General features: G+C 35.7%; 1 protein-coding gene across 1 annotated transcript; it reads left to right on the plus strand.

Moving 5' to 3' along the window:
• Positions 1-26: 26 nt before the first annotated feature.
• Positions 27-14,933, plus strand: LOC104070612 (centrosomal protein of 120 kDa-like; the record flags this gene model as incomplete). Its single annotated transcript, XM_009575956.1, has 11 exons — positions 27-49; positions 1,043-1,201; positions 2,126-2,240; positions 3,114-3,255; positions 5,491-5,639; positions 6,825-7,022; positions 9,091-9,318; positions 9,576-9,783; positions 10,833-10,931; positions 12,174-12,351; positions 14,784-14,933. Coding segments are annotated over exons 2-11 (1,595 nt in total), but the record flags the coding sequence as incomplete, so codon positions are not given.
• Positions 14,934-15,784: the final 851 nt, after the last annotated feature.

The following is a 15,784-nucleotide window of genomic DNA, read 5'->3' on the forward strand; positions in this document are numbered from 1 at the left end:
GGGGAGGGGTCGCGGCCTCCCGGCTGCTAGTCGTCGTCTCCGTCCTGGACGGAAAACGGGGGGCGGTCGCCGCCTGCAGATGTGTTTTCTCTGTGGAGTGAGCGGGATAATCCAAGCTATATTTAATAAACTGGTTATATTAGTAAAGCTACGGACGTACATGTCTTAAAGCCAGTGTAGACTACCCCCAGTTTGTTTCTGGAGGTATTTACCAAAAATATTACTTAAAATGAATGATGAAAGCATCCTTCCTTTCCTGAAAAAAATTCTGTCTTTTTGCATTGCGAAACTGGCCTGACCTGTGTTGTCCTCTAACCCCTTTTCGCTGCCGTCCCCAGTGGGTGCAGATAATCGTTTGCCACCGTTCCCTCAGAATCAAGCCTGTATGTAGGCAACGACAGCCCTGCGTCGTGTTAGTCCCCCTTTCTCTAGCTGGAGGCAGCAGCGTCGCTAGCCCGCCCTGGGAGGCTGCGGAGGCTCAGTTGTCGCTGGCCGGCTGTGGAGACTTTCCGGCTGGGTCACACTTCAGGAAAGCTTTGGATCAAACATTGGAGTGCAGGCAATGTCTTGCCACGATCAGGATCGTTTCATATGTGTCTGCCGTCCTTTTTTTTTTTTTTTTTTTTAAAGTAGTATTCTGGTGTTTGTATCCCCTATTAGCAATCTACTGTAAGCTTTTTTTTAGTGTTGACTCGAATACTTAGTTAATTATTCTTCATCTTGTATTTCTACAGGTTATACTTACTGAGGTGTAATTACTGTGCGAGCGTGGAGTTTTTGTCTGTTTGGGTGTTTTTGTCTATTTTGGATTGTTTGGGGTTTTTTTGGCTGAATGCTTTTTCTTTGTCAAATAAATTCTATTATCTTTCTGTCCATTTACGTAGTTTGCCAAGGTAGCTTTAAAATAAGATCCTGTCCTCCGACATGCATATAGGCCCTCCCCGCACTGTGATACATGTAAATTTACAAGTGTTCACTTCATTTTGTTATTTCTCTCACTTATTTTTTTTAGTGATGGTGCATGGCAATTACACTCTTTTGCAGGGCGCTGTTTTCCAAAACGACCCAAGCGCATGCTTATAGTTGAAGCAAAGTTTGATGGTGAACAGTTGGCTACTGATCCTGTAGAGCATACTGATCAGCCAGAATTTGCTACAGAATTGGCTTGGGAACTTGATAGGAAAGCACTTCATCAGCACAGGTAACATTAGAAAGTTAAGTCTAATTTGGAGATGAAATTTCATTTTCTTGTCTTTACAGTTACTGAAATACAATTTTTGTGTTACTGTCATCTGAATTTTTTTTTTTAGAAATTTTCTTTTAGCTGTACACTGATCTACCGTAATGTTGCCGCAACAAACAAAAGAGTATGTGGCAAGATAGGTGGTGTTTAACAATTCTAAAGGGTATGTTTTTACACTACTGAAAAAAACGCAAGAGCTTGCAGCACATTAATAATGCTATAGTTCAGGCATTGGATTCAAGCTTTCTTATACATACTGTGGTACAGAATTAACTTAACTTCAAGCCTGAAAAGCCTATGTAAAATATTTTTGAAAATGTCAAATAGAAGAGCTGAGAAATTGAATGAGGTTTCCATAACTGTCATTTGGTTTTGACTGATAGATTATAATATTACCTCCGTATTTTCGAAGAAGTTAAAAAGGCGGTATTATCTTTGATGTTTGATGAGAGAAAAACGCCTAAATGTACCTTACGCTAGCAACCTTATGTATGCCTCATTAGGTGCTTTGCACAAAAATCTTTTGTATGAGTCGTATTTTTAAGATACCCTCACAAGTGAAATTCCAACTTCGTGTGAGGTGCAGTGCTTATTTCTTGTACGTGGATGAGATTGAATTTTTGTCATTAATGTCTTTTTAATAGCCCTTGAGGCTCTGTGAGACTCCAATACACTCCTCTCTCAAAATTAATCCACTTGTTCATTCTCTCACTTAATGATGAATTTTTAGACTTTCAATATAAACTCAGTTTCTGACCTATTAAAACTAGTTCTGTAACAAATTTTGTATCATTGGTATGCTTGAAACCTATGAATTATTTTTATGAACTAATTGCAGAGATAACTTTTACATTTTGGATTTCAACTGAGTTGCTCTTTCAGGCTGCAGCGTACACCTATCAAACTCCAGTGTTTTGCATTGGATCCTGTATCTTCAGCTAAGGAGAATATAGGCTATATTGTACTTGATTTAAGGGCTGCGCAGGAAAAGAAACAGGTATGGTATGGGGCATGAAGCTTTAAAAATTTATGTTTTGACAACAGTACTGTTAAAGATAGTAGAATTTGAATTAAGGCACAAGCATAACTTTCAAGTCCTGTTTTGGAATATGAATCCTAGTTGATCGCATACTTCTTTTTTTAGAGGAGAAACATCTTGACTTTATATAAGAACGTGGGCAAGTGAAAATACTTCTGTACTAATCTTGCACTTCTGAATTTGAGAATTGGACACTTGTAAGCAATACTTCTAAGCGATTCCATTATTTAATCACCTGGAAAAATTTATCAGAGCAATTGATACTGAGCAATTGAATTGAATCTCCATCATCATATCAAGTCTTAAGTTTTTTTAATGGGCCTCTGTGGAAGATGTGTTAGGCGATCAGAAGTTCTTGCCCCTTAACAGCATAGAGTAAACATAATATAATTGTTTATACAAATTTAATTAATCAAAATTCTGTGTTGTGCTTAGCTCTGATATGGGTCATAACAGGACCTTAGTGTCTTATTTTACATCACGCTTCTTAAGGATTTGTGATCTGTATAACTTGCTGTGCACCTTCAGTTGAGAACTTGATTTTCTCTTCTAATTAAAGAGTTATCGCGTATTTTTCTAGCTACCTTGCTTACTGTACAAATTGGTGGAAAAGAGTATGTTCAGCTAGTCTTCCAGGAATCATTCTATAGAATCTTTTAGTATAATAGTGTACTCAAAATAGACTGAATTTTTGGAAATAAACCAAGGTATATTTCTATAGATGATGAAGTAGAAATACTAAAGCAAGTCTAATTTTTCTGTAACCATATTATATTATTGTCCTGTTTTTATAAATGCTTTTGGGTTTTATTTTTGTTTTTAATTATGTAGGCACCAAAATGGTATCCTCTGCTTAGTAACAAGTACACTAAATTTAAATCTGAAATACAAGTAGGTGTTATATTGGAGACTGATTCAAAAGCACTGGTCAATGGTTTTAAAGCAAAGGAGGCACCCCCTAGAGAAGGGAAGGGTAAGTAACATAATAAGAATATCACTCAGTTTGAATTAAAAATGTTCCTGTGCCAGATGAACATATCACTTGTTGCAAATGTGTTAAGACTCAAGAGAATTTTAATTTCATAGCATTTCCAATGCAAATCTTTTACAGCTGATTAATGTGGTAATAACTTTACAAGGATGCTTTACTATGGTAATTGTGTGACTTTCAGATGGACAAAGTTGCAAACCAACTGATCTTTAAAATCAGAATTGGGGACTCATAGTTTATTCCTTTTTACACATTTTACTCTTCAGGACTTTAGAAAGTTCTGTAATGAAAGAAGTAAGAAAGGAGCTTTTTTACAGAATGCAGTTTCAGTAGTTTGGGCTTGGAATTATAAGGTAGTGCAATATTTTGTTTGTTGGGTAGGCTACTTCTCTTTTCTGATGGGTTTTTCATCTGATCTAAATCATTCAGTACTTAAATCATGTTCTATTGATAAGTTTTTGTAGTAACATCTACTTTAAATTAACTGTTGGGACTTAGCCACTTCTGGATTCCCTCGTACATTCGTCTCAAAAGTAATTAATGAAATGTGTCAAAAATCTATTAACTCAAATATTAACACTAGTAGATGTCTTTATTTATGTGCTGTGCTTTTCAGTAATTTTTTTATCTGGCATTTTTTAATGCAAGTTAGTAGTTAAAAAAAAAACAAAACCAAACCCTTAGAAACTAAAAAAAAAAAGACACCCCCTCCCCCCCCCCCAAAAAAAAAAAAAATTTCCCTCCCTCTCTACCCCCCCACCAACAAACCCTAAAAAACAAAAAAAAAAAAAACCCCCCCCCCCCCCCCCCAAAAAACAAAAACAGATTTACCTCCCTCCTTATCCCCCACCCAAAAGCCTATCTACTTCATTTCTAAAAACTGAGCCTCTGTTACGAGTAATGGATTTTCTCCTACTTACCTTACAGTACTTTGTGTTCTTGCCCTGAGGGTAGCTTTTTTCTAATTCTCAATTCATCATCTGCTTATCATGATCTGTGGCTGTGGTTTTGTAAAAACAAAGTGGTCAGTGGCAGTAGGTGTTTTACAAGGTTTCTGGCCCAGACTTCAACGACTTGGCTGCATTGCAAGAGTGGTTAAGGCAGTATTGAAGTTCCAGTGTAATCACTTAGCTCCTTTCACAACAAAGCACAGGGAATTTTACATACTCTAAAGTTTGTAAAGGAGGCAAGGAACTACTGTAAATTATTTGTTAATCTGTACTTCCCTTGTGATCTTTCTGCCTGCAAGCTCTCCTACCGCTCATGACACTGGCAGAAAATACAAGAAATCCCTTCTGCCTTCAGCCAGCATTGTCTTCCACTTCATGCTGTCTGTGGAATAATTGATACAAGCAAGTTTGCCAGCTTTGCCTTTCTTCTGTCATCTCAAGATTAGTCAATACCATATTTAGGCAATGGAGGAAAACAAATGTGTAGATTTTCACAGGTTTAAAGTTAATGTTCCAAGCATTGGGTATGACAAAGCTAGATTACCCAATTCTAGTCTAGTCAGATAGCTAAGGAGATGTTTTCCTTTCAGGATTCATACCCTTTTTTTTTTTTTGATTCACTGACCTAAGTGGTCTAAAGTTTCCAATGTTTGAAACACAGCCTTTTGGTTCACAACCAAAAGTGCTGTGTGGTTATTACTATCTGCGTAACATGAGGTGCTTTGAAATGTATTAAATTACTGGCACTATTGAGTAGAAACTAGTAAACCAGAATACAAACAGTGTTTTGTAGACTGTCGGATGAAAAATCTTCAAATGAAACATTCCAAAGGTCTGTGGAATGAGACCTCATACTTCTTTAAACAATTCAACAGGCTGTCATATGCAGTTACTGTCTTGCATTTCCTTTAATGAGTAAAATAAACAGCATGGTAGACTCTAACTTAATGAAATAAAGTTCCAGTCACTGTAATATTACTCACTGTAACATTAAATAAAAATATGCACTAGCTTTCTGTCTAGCATAGTGTTCAAACTGACATCTGTGCCCACTGAATAGAAATAAATTTCAGCATTTTTTATATCTAGACCTAAGTATACTTAGGGACTTTTTTGTGTTGAAATGCTTTGGAACCAAGCATCAAGATCTTTATTTGTAATTTTACTTTCCACATGTGCAATAATTAAAGATAAAATTACAACTATATGTGAAACATGCAGCCGTTAATAAGGTCACAAGTTACTTAATTTTTTTCTTCTCTCTTAGCACCTGCCCTTCTTTCTGGACTAGACCCTAAAAGTATTGTACCAGTCTTGAATGAAGAAGAGGGCTATCATCAGATTGGACCAGCAGAGTATTGCAGAGACTACTTTGTCTTGTCTGTAACTGTTGCTTTTGCCACACAGTTGGAACAGGTTTGTTTCCTTGCTATGTGTAGTTTTTAAGAAGTACTATCCTATGTTTCTATTTTTGCCCTCCCATGCCTTATTTCTAGTTAGAATTTTGTTATTCTCTTGTAAGTTTCTTGTAATAAATAGCGTTATCCCATGTTGAATTAATATACATCAATTTGAATTTTAAAACTTTGTGTAGTGCTTACATGTCAAATTAGAGACGAAAGATCAGAATTCTTTCGGAGCGTTAAAACTTGCATTTAATTATGCACTTTTATTAAATTCATACATTTATATTGTAATATAGTATAAAAAGTATGTGTATGGATAATATCAGTCTTCAATGGGGTGCCCATGTGCTGAACTTCAAACGATGAAATACCTCTCAGATCCGTAAGATATATGAAACAGCAGTTTATATGTTGCCTAAGGGAAGGACTTACATGCTTGCATGAAGTGCCATGCTAATGTAATAATTTCAGCTTTAGATCTCAGCTGCTGTGTTTATGCTGTATTGTACCACACTGATACACATTGTCTGATTTAAAAATGTAGGTATACCTAAGTTACTGTGGAAGTCTTTACTCCAAGCCAGTGTGATTTTAATCGATCTGTAATTCATAGTGTCTTGTCATCTTTTTTCAGAGAATATAATTTTCCATGTCAGAATTACAGGGCCTTGTGAAGTAAATTTACTGTGATCACTCTGGGGTAGCTTGTGCCTTTTTAGGCATTGAACTCACAGTTGTAGTGGCTACAGGATGAAGTAGCTGGTTTTGGTTGTTCCAGTCTTTTATTCAGTCACATAAGTTATTATATAACTCAGTATCTAATCTGCATTGTTTACTTAGACTATAAAGATTTTGTGGAGGCACTGCTTATTTCTGAATATTTGTGCAGTGCTTGACATTATTGAATATATGATGTCAGTTACAGTCCTTGGTGCTGATAAATCTTAAAGGTGATTCAAAGTGGGTCATTTTGTAAGTTATTAGTATGCTTGTAAAGGATATTTTTTATTCAGTTTGAGTATTAATATAAAAGTTTTATTTTTATTTTGTGTGTAGTGCAAGCTAGGATTTAAGTCAGCTGCTCGGTAGTTTGAGATCACTTTAAGCTCTTTAATTTCCAAGCTAATGCTTAGGGATTACTGTAACTGTACATGGATGAAAGAGATACATTCTTTTTTTCTGCATCTTTTTTTAGTTAGTTCCTAGTACTATGAAGCTTCCTGAACGACAACCAGAGTTTTTTTTCTACTACTCATTACTGGGAAATGATGTCACAAATGAACCTTTCAGTGATTTAATTAATCCAAACTTTGAGCCAGAGAGAGCTTCAGTTCGAATACGTAGTACAGCTGATGTCCTTCAAGTTTATCTTTGTGCACAGTCAAAATTGCAGGTAAGCTGTTTCTTCTCAAATGTGAATGAAAATAATGAAAATAAAAGAAATAGAGTATGGCTCACACTGAAATTGGAAAGCATTTATCTTTGCAAAACTAGATTGTATTACAGTATTTTGCCTCAAATATATGTTGATTCTCTTGCTGATATGAGGGAAACCCTAGCAGCAAGTTTCCCAGCTCAGATGGAGTGCAGTCTGTTAGTACGGTCGCACTAGTAAGCAGGTTACATGTCATGATAAAAAGTACTGCTGAAACACGATACTCCCAAAGAGAGCATCTGGCATTCTCAAGAGCTCTGAGCTCTGGGACTTGCTCTGCAGTCAGACCGTCTGCAACCCACAGTCCTGCTTTGTGCTGCCTGTGATAACCTCACCCACACCAGCTGCTCAGGTCACTCTTGCCTAAGGTCTAAAATCACTGTCCTCAGTGCTCTTTGTGAATAATAAGGGAGGTCTGGCTTTTTTCCCCAGTCCTTAGCCAAATACTATTTTTAAATACACTACAGCCATATTTGGGCTGTTACGGGATATTGCTTATCTTTAGCTATGCCATTAAATGGGGGACATGGTTTAGTGGTGGAGTTGGCAGTGTTAGGTTTATGGTTGGACTCAATGATCTTAAGGCTCTTTTTCAACCTAAGTGATTCTATGATTCTAAATGTGTGTAGTATTGAAAGTATTTATGGCAATCTGTCTGGCTGACACTTAACTCTTTACAAAATGAGACTATTTAGGATTTCTAATAATATAGCTGGTAAATAAGACAGTGTTAGTTGTACAAAGTAAGTCTTGGATCTGGGTCCTTTTAAAGTTATTTTTCTTTAAACGTGTACAGACCATTCTAGTTCTGTTATCCAGGTTAGTTTAAGAAAGTTTCTGTTTAAATCTTACATTGTTTCAGATTTTTTTGTCTCAACTTTAAATATTTTTCTAATGACAGTTTTTGGAGAAACATGCACTGATGTGTTTGGAGTTTAATCTTAGTCTATGGTCTTGAAGCTAAGTATTTCATACAGTGTATATTATATATGTGTACACATACAGAATTATGTGTGTCTTCATCACGTTAAGGAATGACTTTTTGAGCAAGAGTTGTCATGAGGTCAGATCAACATCTTGATTTACAGTTTTCTTTCTCTGACTTCTGACTTAGCTTCTTAAAATTTAAAATGTAGCATCAGAGCACTGTATTCTGATCCTTAATATTTAAAATATTTTTTTCTGAAAGTGAAGACTTTAGTTGTGAAAGATGCTAGCTGCCAGACTAAGGGGTATGTATATGTATGTTGTGTGTGGTTGTATTTGTATATATGTGTGTGTATGTGTATAGACACCTAGGTATGGATATTGGCAGCTGATACCTTTTGGCATTAAAGTCTCCATTAAGTGTAATAAATATTAAGGATCAGAATAGTGTTCTGACCTGCTAAAACAGAACTGAAGTGATTCTTATTATGGCATGCAAGTTTTAAAGAGTAACTTTCACTGAGGAAAATAAATTACCTTAGAGTATGTTGTTTTTTTAAGATCCACCTCTTACTTAGGTGTATAAATATTAAGCTGTGGAAGGAAGAAAAAGTTGAGTCAAGTTTTGAAAAAGGAACAAAGATTCTTACCAGGGATTAAGAACACAATTACTTAATTCCAAAAATCCTTGCTATTTAAGTAGTGTCTAAATATATGCACAAAGGCTGAGCTTTCAAATAACTCATTTTCTTTACCTTGCAGTCATGCATTTTATATGCATATATATTAAGGGCAAGAGTCTGTGCTGTGTTCAGAAGCCACAGACTGTTGAACTTGTCCTCCAGAAGGGATGATATGATAGGCCCTCAGAAGGGCAGTGCAGTGATCTGCTACTGTGCTAGCACTGGGCAAATCCTGCCCGCTCAATACTGAAATTTCATAGCTGTTCTTGTAGTCCTTGTTCACAGCATACAGGGACTAGGCTACATATGATCATTTTAATTTGTTGTATTTATGCTACCTTTAATAGAAGCTGAACAGACAGTTCAAGTGGAAATGCACATGCCAGTTACTTTGTAGCACTTTTGTATGTATACAGATCCATCTTTGCTGTGGGGACCAGTCTCTTGGAAGCACTGAAATACCTTTGACTGGACTACTGAAGAAAGGAAATGTGGAGATTGATCAACACCCTGTGGCAATAGAAGGAGCGTTTGTCCTTGTTCCACCAAATAGAGCTAAACAGAAACTGCCACAGTTGCCTTTGGATATGGCTCCTACTGTTGGGGTATCTGTAATTCTGCAAAGGGAGAGCTTGAGTGCCCAGGTATAGCTTACTCATTTATTGTTGGTTTAGATACTGTTGCACAGTTTCATGTTAAAAAGAAATTAGTATTGCTAAGTCATATTTGATGGTTAAGTATGTAAAAGAAAACCTGAAAGAATAAGTTGCTTTATATGAATTATCCTTTCATTGCTTCATTCTTCTATGTCAGAAAAATATTCTCAAACTATAAAAATGTTGTAGACAGAATTTTTCAGTGCAAGCCATGATCAGTAAGAAAACTGTATCACTTCATTCAGCCTTTGATTCCTTTAAATGCTCCAACTGAACCTAAAGAGCCACAGGAGAAAGTTCTTTCACCTATTAGCGGAAAAACAGAGAGCCTGCAGCAGAGATCCCAGAATGTCCCATCTCAAGCTGACCACTCTTCTTCCACAGAAGATGAAGCAACAGAAAGTGAAGTGGAAAGCCTTAAGTTTGAAAAAGGCACGAAAATAAAGAAAAAAGGTATGTGGTATATATTTTTTTTCCCCAGTTGCGAAGTGTGGTCTTGGATCATGTACTACTCATTTGTGGTGATAGATTTCAGGCAAGTAAGAATTATTTACATAAAACAAATAACAGGAGGAGATTAAATGTTGTAATTTGAACATGGTGGTTGCTGCAAATGCTTGGAAGAGCCAGACTGGGGATTTGGTGGTGTGTAGATTACAAGTGACATGGATGGTCATCAGCTTGAAAAATACCAGAAGTGTTTGTAATTCCCTGAATTTGAGAAAAGGAAGCTTCAGTACAATACCCATGAAGAAACTTACTTGCTCAATAAGGAGATGAAATGGTCTAATGTTGACATTTATTAAATAGAAAGGCAGAAGAAATGTGGAATTGTTAAGATTTCTAAGGAATTTACTATGTGGATAATAAATTGTGAAAACAAACATTCGTACTGTACAGGTTGCTGGACAAAACAAAGCAACTGGGTTTTTTGTTTGTTTGTTTTTACATTATCCTTTTGTAGGGACTTGGTAGTCCACATAGCCTTCTAAGAATTTTCTTGTATTGTTTTTGGTTTGGGGACTGGGTTGGGCAGAAGTCGAAGAGGAACAGAGATGAGAGAGGAAGAAATACTATAATGATACAGTAAAGCTCAGAAGAAAGAATGTTAGTTTGCTAAGCGTTACTGAACATGCATCTTCCGAAGAGATGATTTATGAATAAAGCTGATTATTTTTCGAATTATATTTGTATTACTGTTTTTGAGATTGGTCCTAAAGCCACGTAGTTCTGTAGAGGAAAATCTATGTCCTAGAACGTGCTCTCAGGATTTGTCTGCTAATTCAGCCAAATTTCTTTTAATCCTAACTGATCTTATCTAAGCAAGGATTAAGTCCTTTATATGGAATGTATCAAGAAAAAGTATTGTGAACCCAGCAACTAGTTGGAATCTGCAGTTAAGAAATCCAGGATTGTGATTTTTTTTTTATCAATAATAATAATAATTTTATAACTCTGTTTTGGTAAGATGTAAAACATGTAATTTTACATTTATCTTTCAGGGCTGGTGGCTGAGTCTTGCCAAGAGATTAACAAACAGCTTCCAGTTTTCGAATCGGAGAGCAGAGCAAAGTCACCTCTGTCAGATCTGCAAAATTCCAGTAAAGCAAAATTTATAGAATTTAGTACGTTGAATGAAATTTGAATTTAGTAGTAACTTAAATGAATTTTAACAGTAGGCTGTAAGCAATTTTTGTTCTCATCTGTGACAGCCTTAAACTTCTATTCAGCCTTTCCATTGCACCAAGCAATCTAGTGATGTTTTACCTGAATGACTGAAAATTATTTCATTCCTATGTTGTGCTGACTAGCTGATGTAGAAGTATTACTGAATTTTTTTTGTATCGTTACTGTTAATGCAAATAAAACACTCAAAAACAAGCAAGAAGAAAATAAAGTCAATGCTAGCAATGATGCATTTATTTAAAAATGACAAAAATGGAAACATTTCAGATAATTATGAAAGGAGAGGATCTGAACAACTAGCACTTACAAAAGGCAGTTGAGTTCTTCTCTGTCAGTTTCTTTGCCTCTTCCTCTGCTTTACTATCTTAAAAGATTTTGGAGGATGCTTTTTGGAGAGTCTGTAAGACTTGTAGTTTCACCTGTTACTCTTTGAAGGCAGTATTGGGTCCCAGTGTAAGGACTTGAGAAGCCTGGATGCAATTGGACAGGCATTCACTGTAGCTTCTGCTTCCTAAATTATAAAATGGATGTCACGGTATGTGGGTTCTGATCCAAGGGCATAAGCAGATGTGCTTTACGGAGCTGTCTAGACCTATCTAGTTTATTTCAACAGTAAAACCTCAGCTTGGGACCAATAGTTCACGATTCCTTACATAAGCACTGCAATTGACCTGGTGCTCTGTCTTTTCAGTCCCAAACTAAAGCAAACTAAGTTACTACAAATAATTTTTTTGTAAGCTCACCTCTTCTGCATGCCCTCAAGTTGGCTAGGAACAATTACGTAAACTGTTGAAACTGAAGCCTTATAGCATCCCTCTGAAGAATTTAGTATCTTGGATCTTAGTCTAAACTTTTCTTCAGTGAGATAAACTTGCATAGCTTTGAAGATTAATAAAAAAAGGAAAAAATATTACAGAATCTTTTTCAGATTTGAAGTGTACTGGGGTTTTGGTGGATTTTTCTTTGGAAGCAGTAACTTACAAACAGAGTGGCTATTTTTCATAGTATTAGCTTATATTACAAGGAATTGAAATCTATTGGGGAAGCAAGCTATCTGTACTTGGATTTAAAATGTGAGACCTATCTTTAATGTATTTTGTTATTTTGGGCAGAACAAATTATTAGAAATGCGCACAAATTCTCTTCTGTGTTTTCAGCTGATAATGGTCCGGTAGCTTCTTCTCAACCCAACCCTGCGGGTGCATCCAGTTCGTCTGAGCCTGTGTCAGCACAGAAGATTGTCATTCCAGCAGCCTCTCACCATTATTGCTTTTCAATAGACTTGCGAAGTATACGTGGTCTGGAGGTTGGTTTTCCAATAAATTGCATTTTAAGGTATGATTTATTTTTGTTGATCTTATTCTTGGTGATAACAATACCTTTCTTTTCAATACAAAACCTTCATAATCTGAATGATTGCTGGCAATACGCTGCCTGATGCCTTTTACCTTTACGTAGCTGATTTTCAGTAGTGAAATACTTCAGAATGTTCATCTGGCTTATCACTAAACTTCTGAGCATTACAGCGTTAAAGATAGTATGTAACACTTCACCTGCGCTGTAATTTGTATTAAATCTCACTTGAATATCTGAGCTCAGACAATACAGATCATCATAGATCATCATTCAGTCTTTACAGGAAAAAGCATTACTTGTCTCCTTACTTTCTGGTTGCCTTTCCAGCTGATCAAATGAGTGATTTCTGTAGCTTTCCATGTCTCCACCAAGAACTCCTTGTAGTGTTTTAGTAAGAGACAGATCACCTGGTTTGTGCATGACAGTGAATCTAAAGGAAGTGCATTCTAGTCTTAAAGTGAAAAAACATTATAGTAAATGCATTATCATTCTGAGAGGTAGTATCAGGGGGTTTTGATAGCCTTTGCATACAGGAAGCAAACTTTAGTAGGGAGAATTAGCATCTTTTATTACATTAATTTGTGGAGTTACAAAAAAGACAAGCTTTTTGGATACATGAGTTTTGTGCCTGAAGCAAAAGTAGAAAACTACCAGTGCTAGTTTGGAACAATTGCTTAGAGATTAGTTTATTACTTTTCTTGCATGTTGATATCAGTATGGGAGCGCTTTTGGAGAAAAAGCAGATGTTAGCTGGGACGTGAATGCTAAGTTGGAGGAATAAGAACTAAAAAGGTGAAGGACCAATTAAAAGTAAGGCTACTGAAACCTGTATCTGTATGCAGTTTGGGGTTTGGTTGTTTTTTTAACATTGCCAGTGAAGAGAGAAACTTTCGTTTAACAACTTGCTTGTTTTATTTTAGGTTTTCCTTAGAGTTTAGGACCAAGAGTTTGTAGATACAGGAATGATTTTGTTGTTTAAAAAAAAATTTCTACTTGTGGAATATTAGTTATTGATGGCATATATGAATTCTGTGGTTCATAGCATTTTTTTACAGTTTGCCTTCTAGTTTCCATTAGGGACCTTCTGGCGCACGTGACGAAGCGTATCTTGAAATGGTGATTTGGTTTGAAAGGGTTGGATATTTCTGGCTGTGGAAGTGCATCTGCATTTGCTTTGCATTTGTTGTTCTGACAGAATTTGGTTCAATACAGTTTTAACTGGTCACTGGGAAGTCTATTCGTGTTAATGATTCTTGGAGTTTAAGCTTTGTTTGAACTAGGGTGAAAAGGTGGGGTGGGGGTGGGGGGGTGGAATATTTTAAAACACAACTAACATAGGTTACCTCATTAATGGTTTTCTGTGTAGGCTATATTATTAAATGATATGTGAAAAACAATGTACAATGGATGGCATTTTGTCACATAAAAGCTTTTTCACATAACATTGCAAAAATAAATTTGCTGTAGAACACGGACAACAAATAGATTTTGCTGTTTCATGCACTTCAATTTTTACAGTCAGTGATGCATATGGCAAGAAACTGAAGAGGAGAAACAGCCAAACACATACATGCTAAGAAAAGTTGCAGGGTAAAAAATTGCATTTTCACTCTATATTGGGAGCATTATTTCACTCAGGTCTAAACAAGTTCTTTAAACAATTTTCCACGAGCAGTTGAATTATGGAATTTTTTAAGTGGCAGCATTTGATGCAGTATTTATTTTATTAGTAACTTAGCTGACAGCTGGCATCATCAATTTGAGCAAAGCAAAGTTCAAGAGGTTTTTGGCCTTCCCTTTGTTGTAGTTTATCATAAACTGAATTGTGCTAGTAGAGCAGTTTCAGGCCACATTGTAAATCATTGGTAAAATGATTGGACTTTCCTTGGAGTAAATTAAACTGGTGAATTCCCTTTTAGGGAATTAAAAACTAAATTCTTCAAATGTGACTGAAATTTTCAAATGGTTCTGATACTGCGTATATGTATAATTAGTTATCAATTATTGTATGTTAGACCGGTCTTTGCTGTAAATATAAATGTTCTTAAGTAGCAATCTACATCTGAATATAATATTCCTTTCTTTTCTTTCTCTGCTTACTTTATATAATGACTGCAGAATTTTAATAAAAGATTAATTCGTATGGTTGTGAACACACAGGTTACTAAAGGGTTTTTGTCAAAATAACAGCAGGTATAAATGAAGCTGCATCAGTGCTTAAGTAAACGAAAACATATAAATATTTGAGAACTAAATTCTATTGTTGGATGTATTTGTGCAAATTTTGCTAGCTTTAATACAAGTCATGCTTCAGTAAAAGATCTCTAAACTGGTTTTGTTGTTGCAGAAGGTATAAGAAAAAAGTATCTATTTATTAAAGTATTATTTGATTATTTTTTTGTTTTTATTAGGTACACGTATCCATTTTTTGGCAGTGCAGCACCTATTATGACAAGCCCACCTGTAGAAGTCAGAAAGAACATGGAAGTCTTTCTTCCACAGTCCTACTGTGCATTTGACTTTGCAACTGTAGCTCATCAGCTTCAAGATACATTCTTCAGGTGATAACTTGCATTCTTTTTATCTTAATTATGATTTTTCTATTTTTCATTGTAAATGCAGTCCACAAGTTCAAATTTTTACTTAAGATCATCAGTGTGAGAATTTAGTAAAGAATCCAAGTGCTAATGCCAACGAATATTTAATACACTGCTGTTCCAGTTTCTCTGTTACTTATATTTAAAGACAGGGCCTCTAAAATTCTGATATCTTTTGACTACTTATGCAGGGATCATTGCTTACAGAAACAAGTGCTGTTGCTGTAAGTTGTTAAATTAAAGGTAGATAGCATAGTTTTAACAAAGCATTACTTCAAATGAAATAGATAAGGTTTTTATTTTTCTTTTTAATACACGATGACTATCTGATATCTTTGAAAATACAGCAAGTACCTAGGAAGCTGAGTACAGCGTTGAGGGCTGTAACACAATTTTCCCAGTAGTCCCACCAGCTTTCCATAACTGATTAAGATGTTGAATAAAGAACCATCAAAATAGTGGTATTTTGAAAGAAGAGGTGGAGGAGATGTATTCTATGGGTGGCAGTGACTAACATTTATTTATAGTTATTTATAAATTAAGATGATCTAGATCTGTTAAGATTATTCAGTCAACCACTTTCACTGCAGCATTTTTCTTTCTAATAATTGGAGAAAGGAATGGTAATCTGAGCAAAGTGAGTAAGTGATGGAGAAGATACCAAGTCAGTCAGTCTCATTCCTCTGTGAGTGAGAGGCAGTAAACCCATCTCGTTGTTTGACGATTGTGTGACCATCACTGATTTGGGAAGTGACTTTTAGAACATGAGGTCCTTTTCCCAAATGAATGGGAATCATAGAATCATAGAATCATTA

This window comes from Fulmarus glacialis, unplaced genomic scaffold (assembly GCF_000690835.1).
Source record: "Fulmarus glacialis isolate BGI_N327 unplaced genomic scaffold, ASM69083v1 scaffold48244, whole genome shotgun sequence".
Classification (NCBI taxonomy): domain Eukaryota; kingdom Metazoa; phylum Chordata; class Aves; order Procellariiformes; family Procellariidae; genus Fulmarus; species Fulmarus glacialis.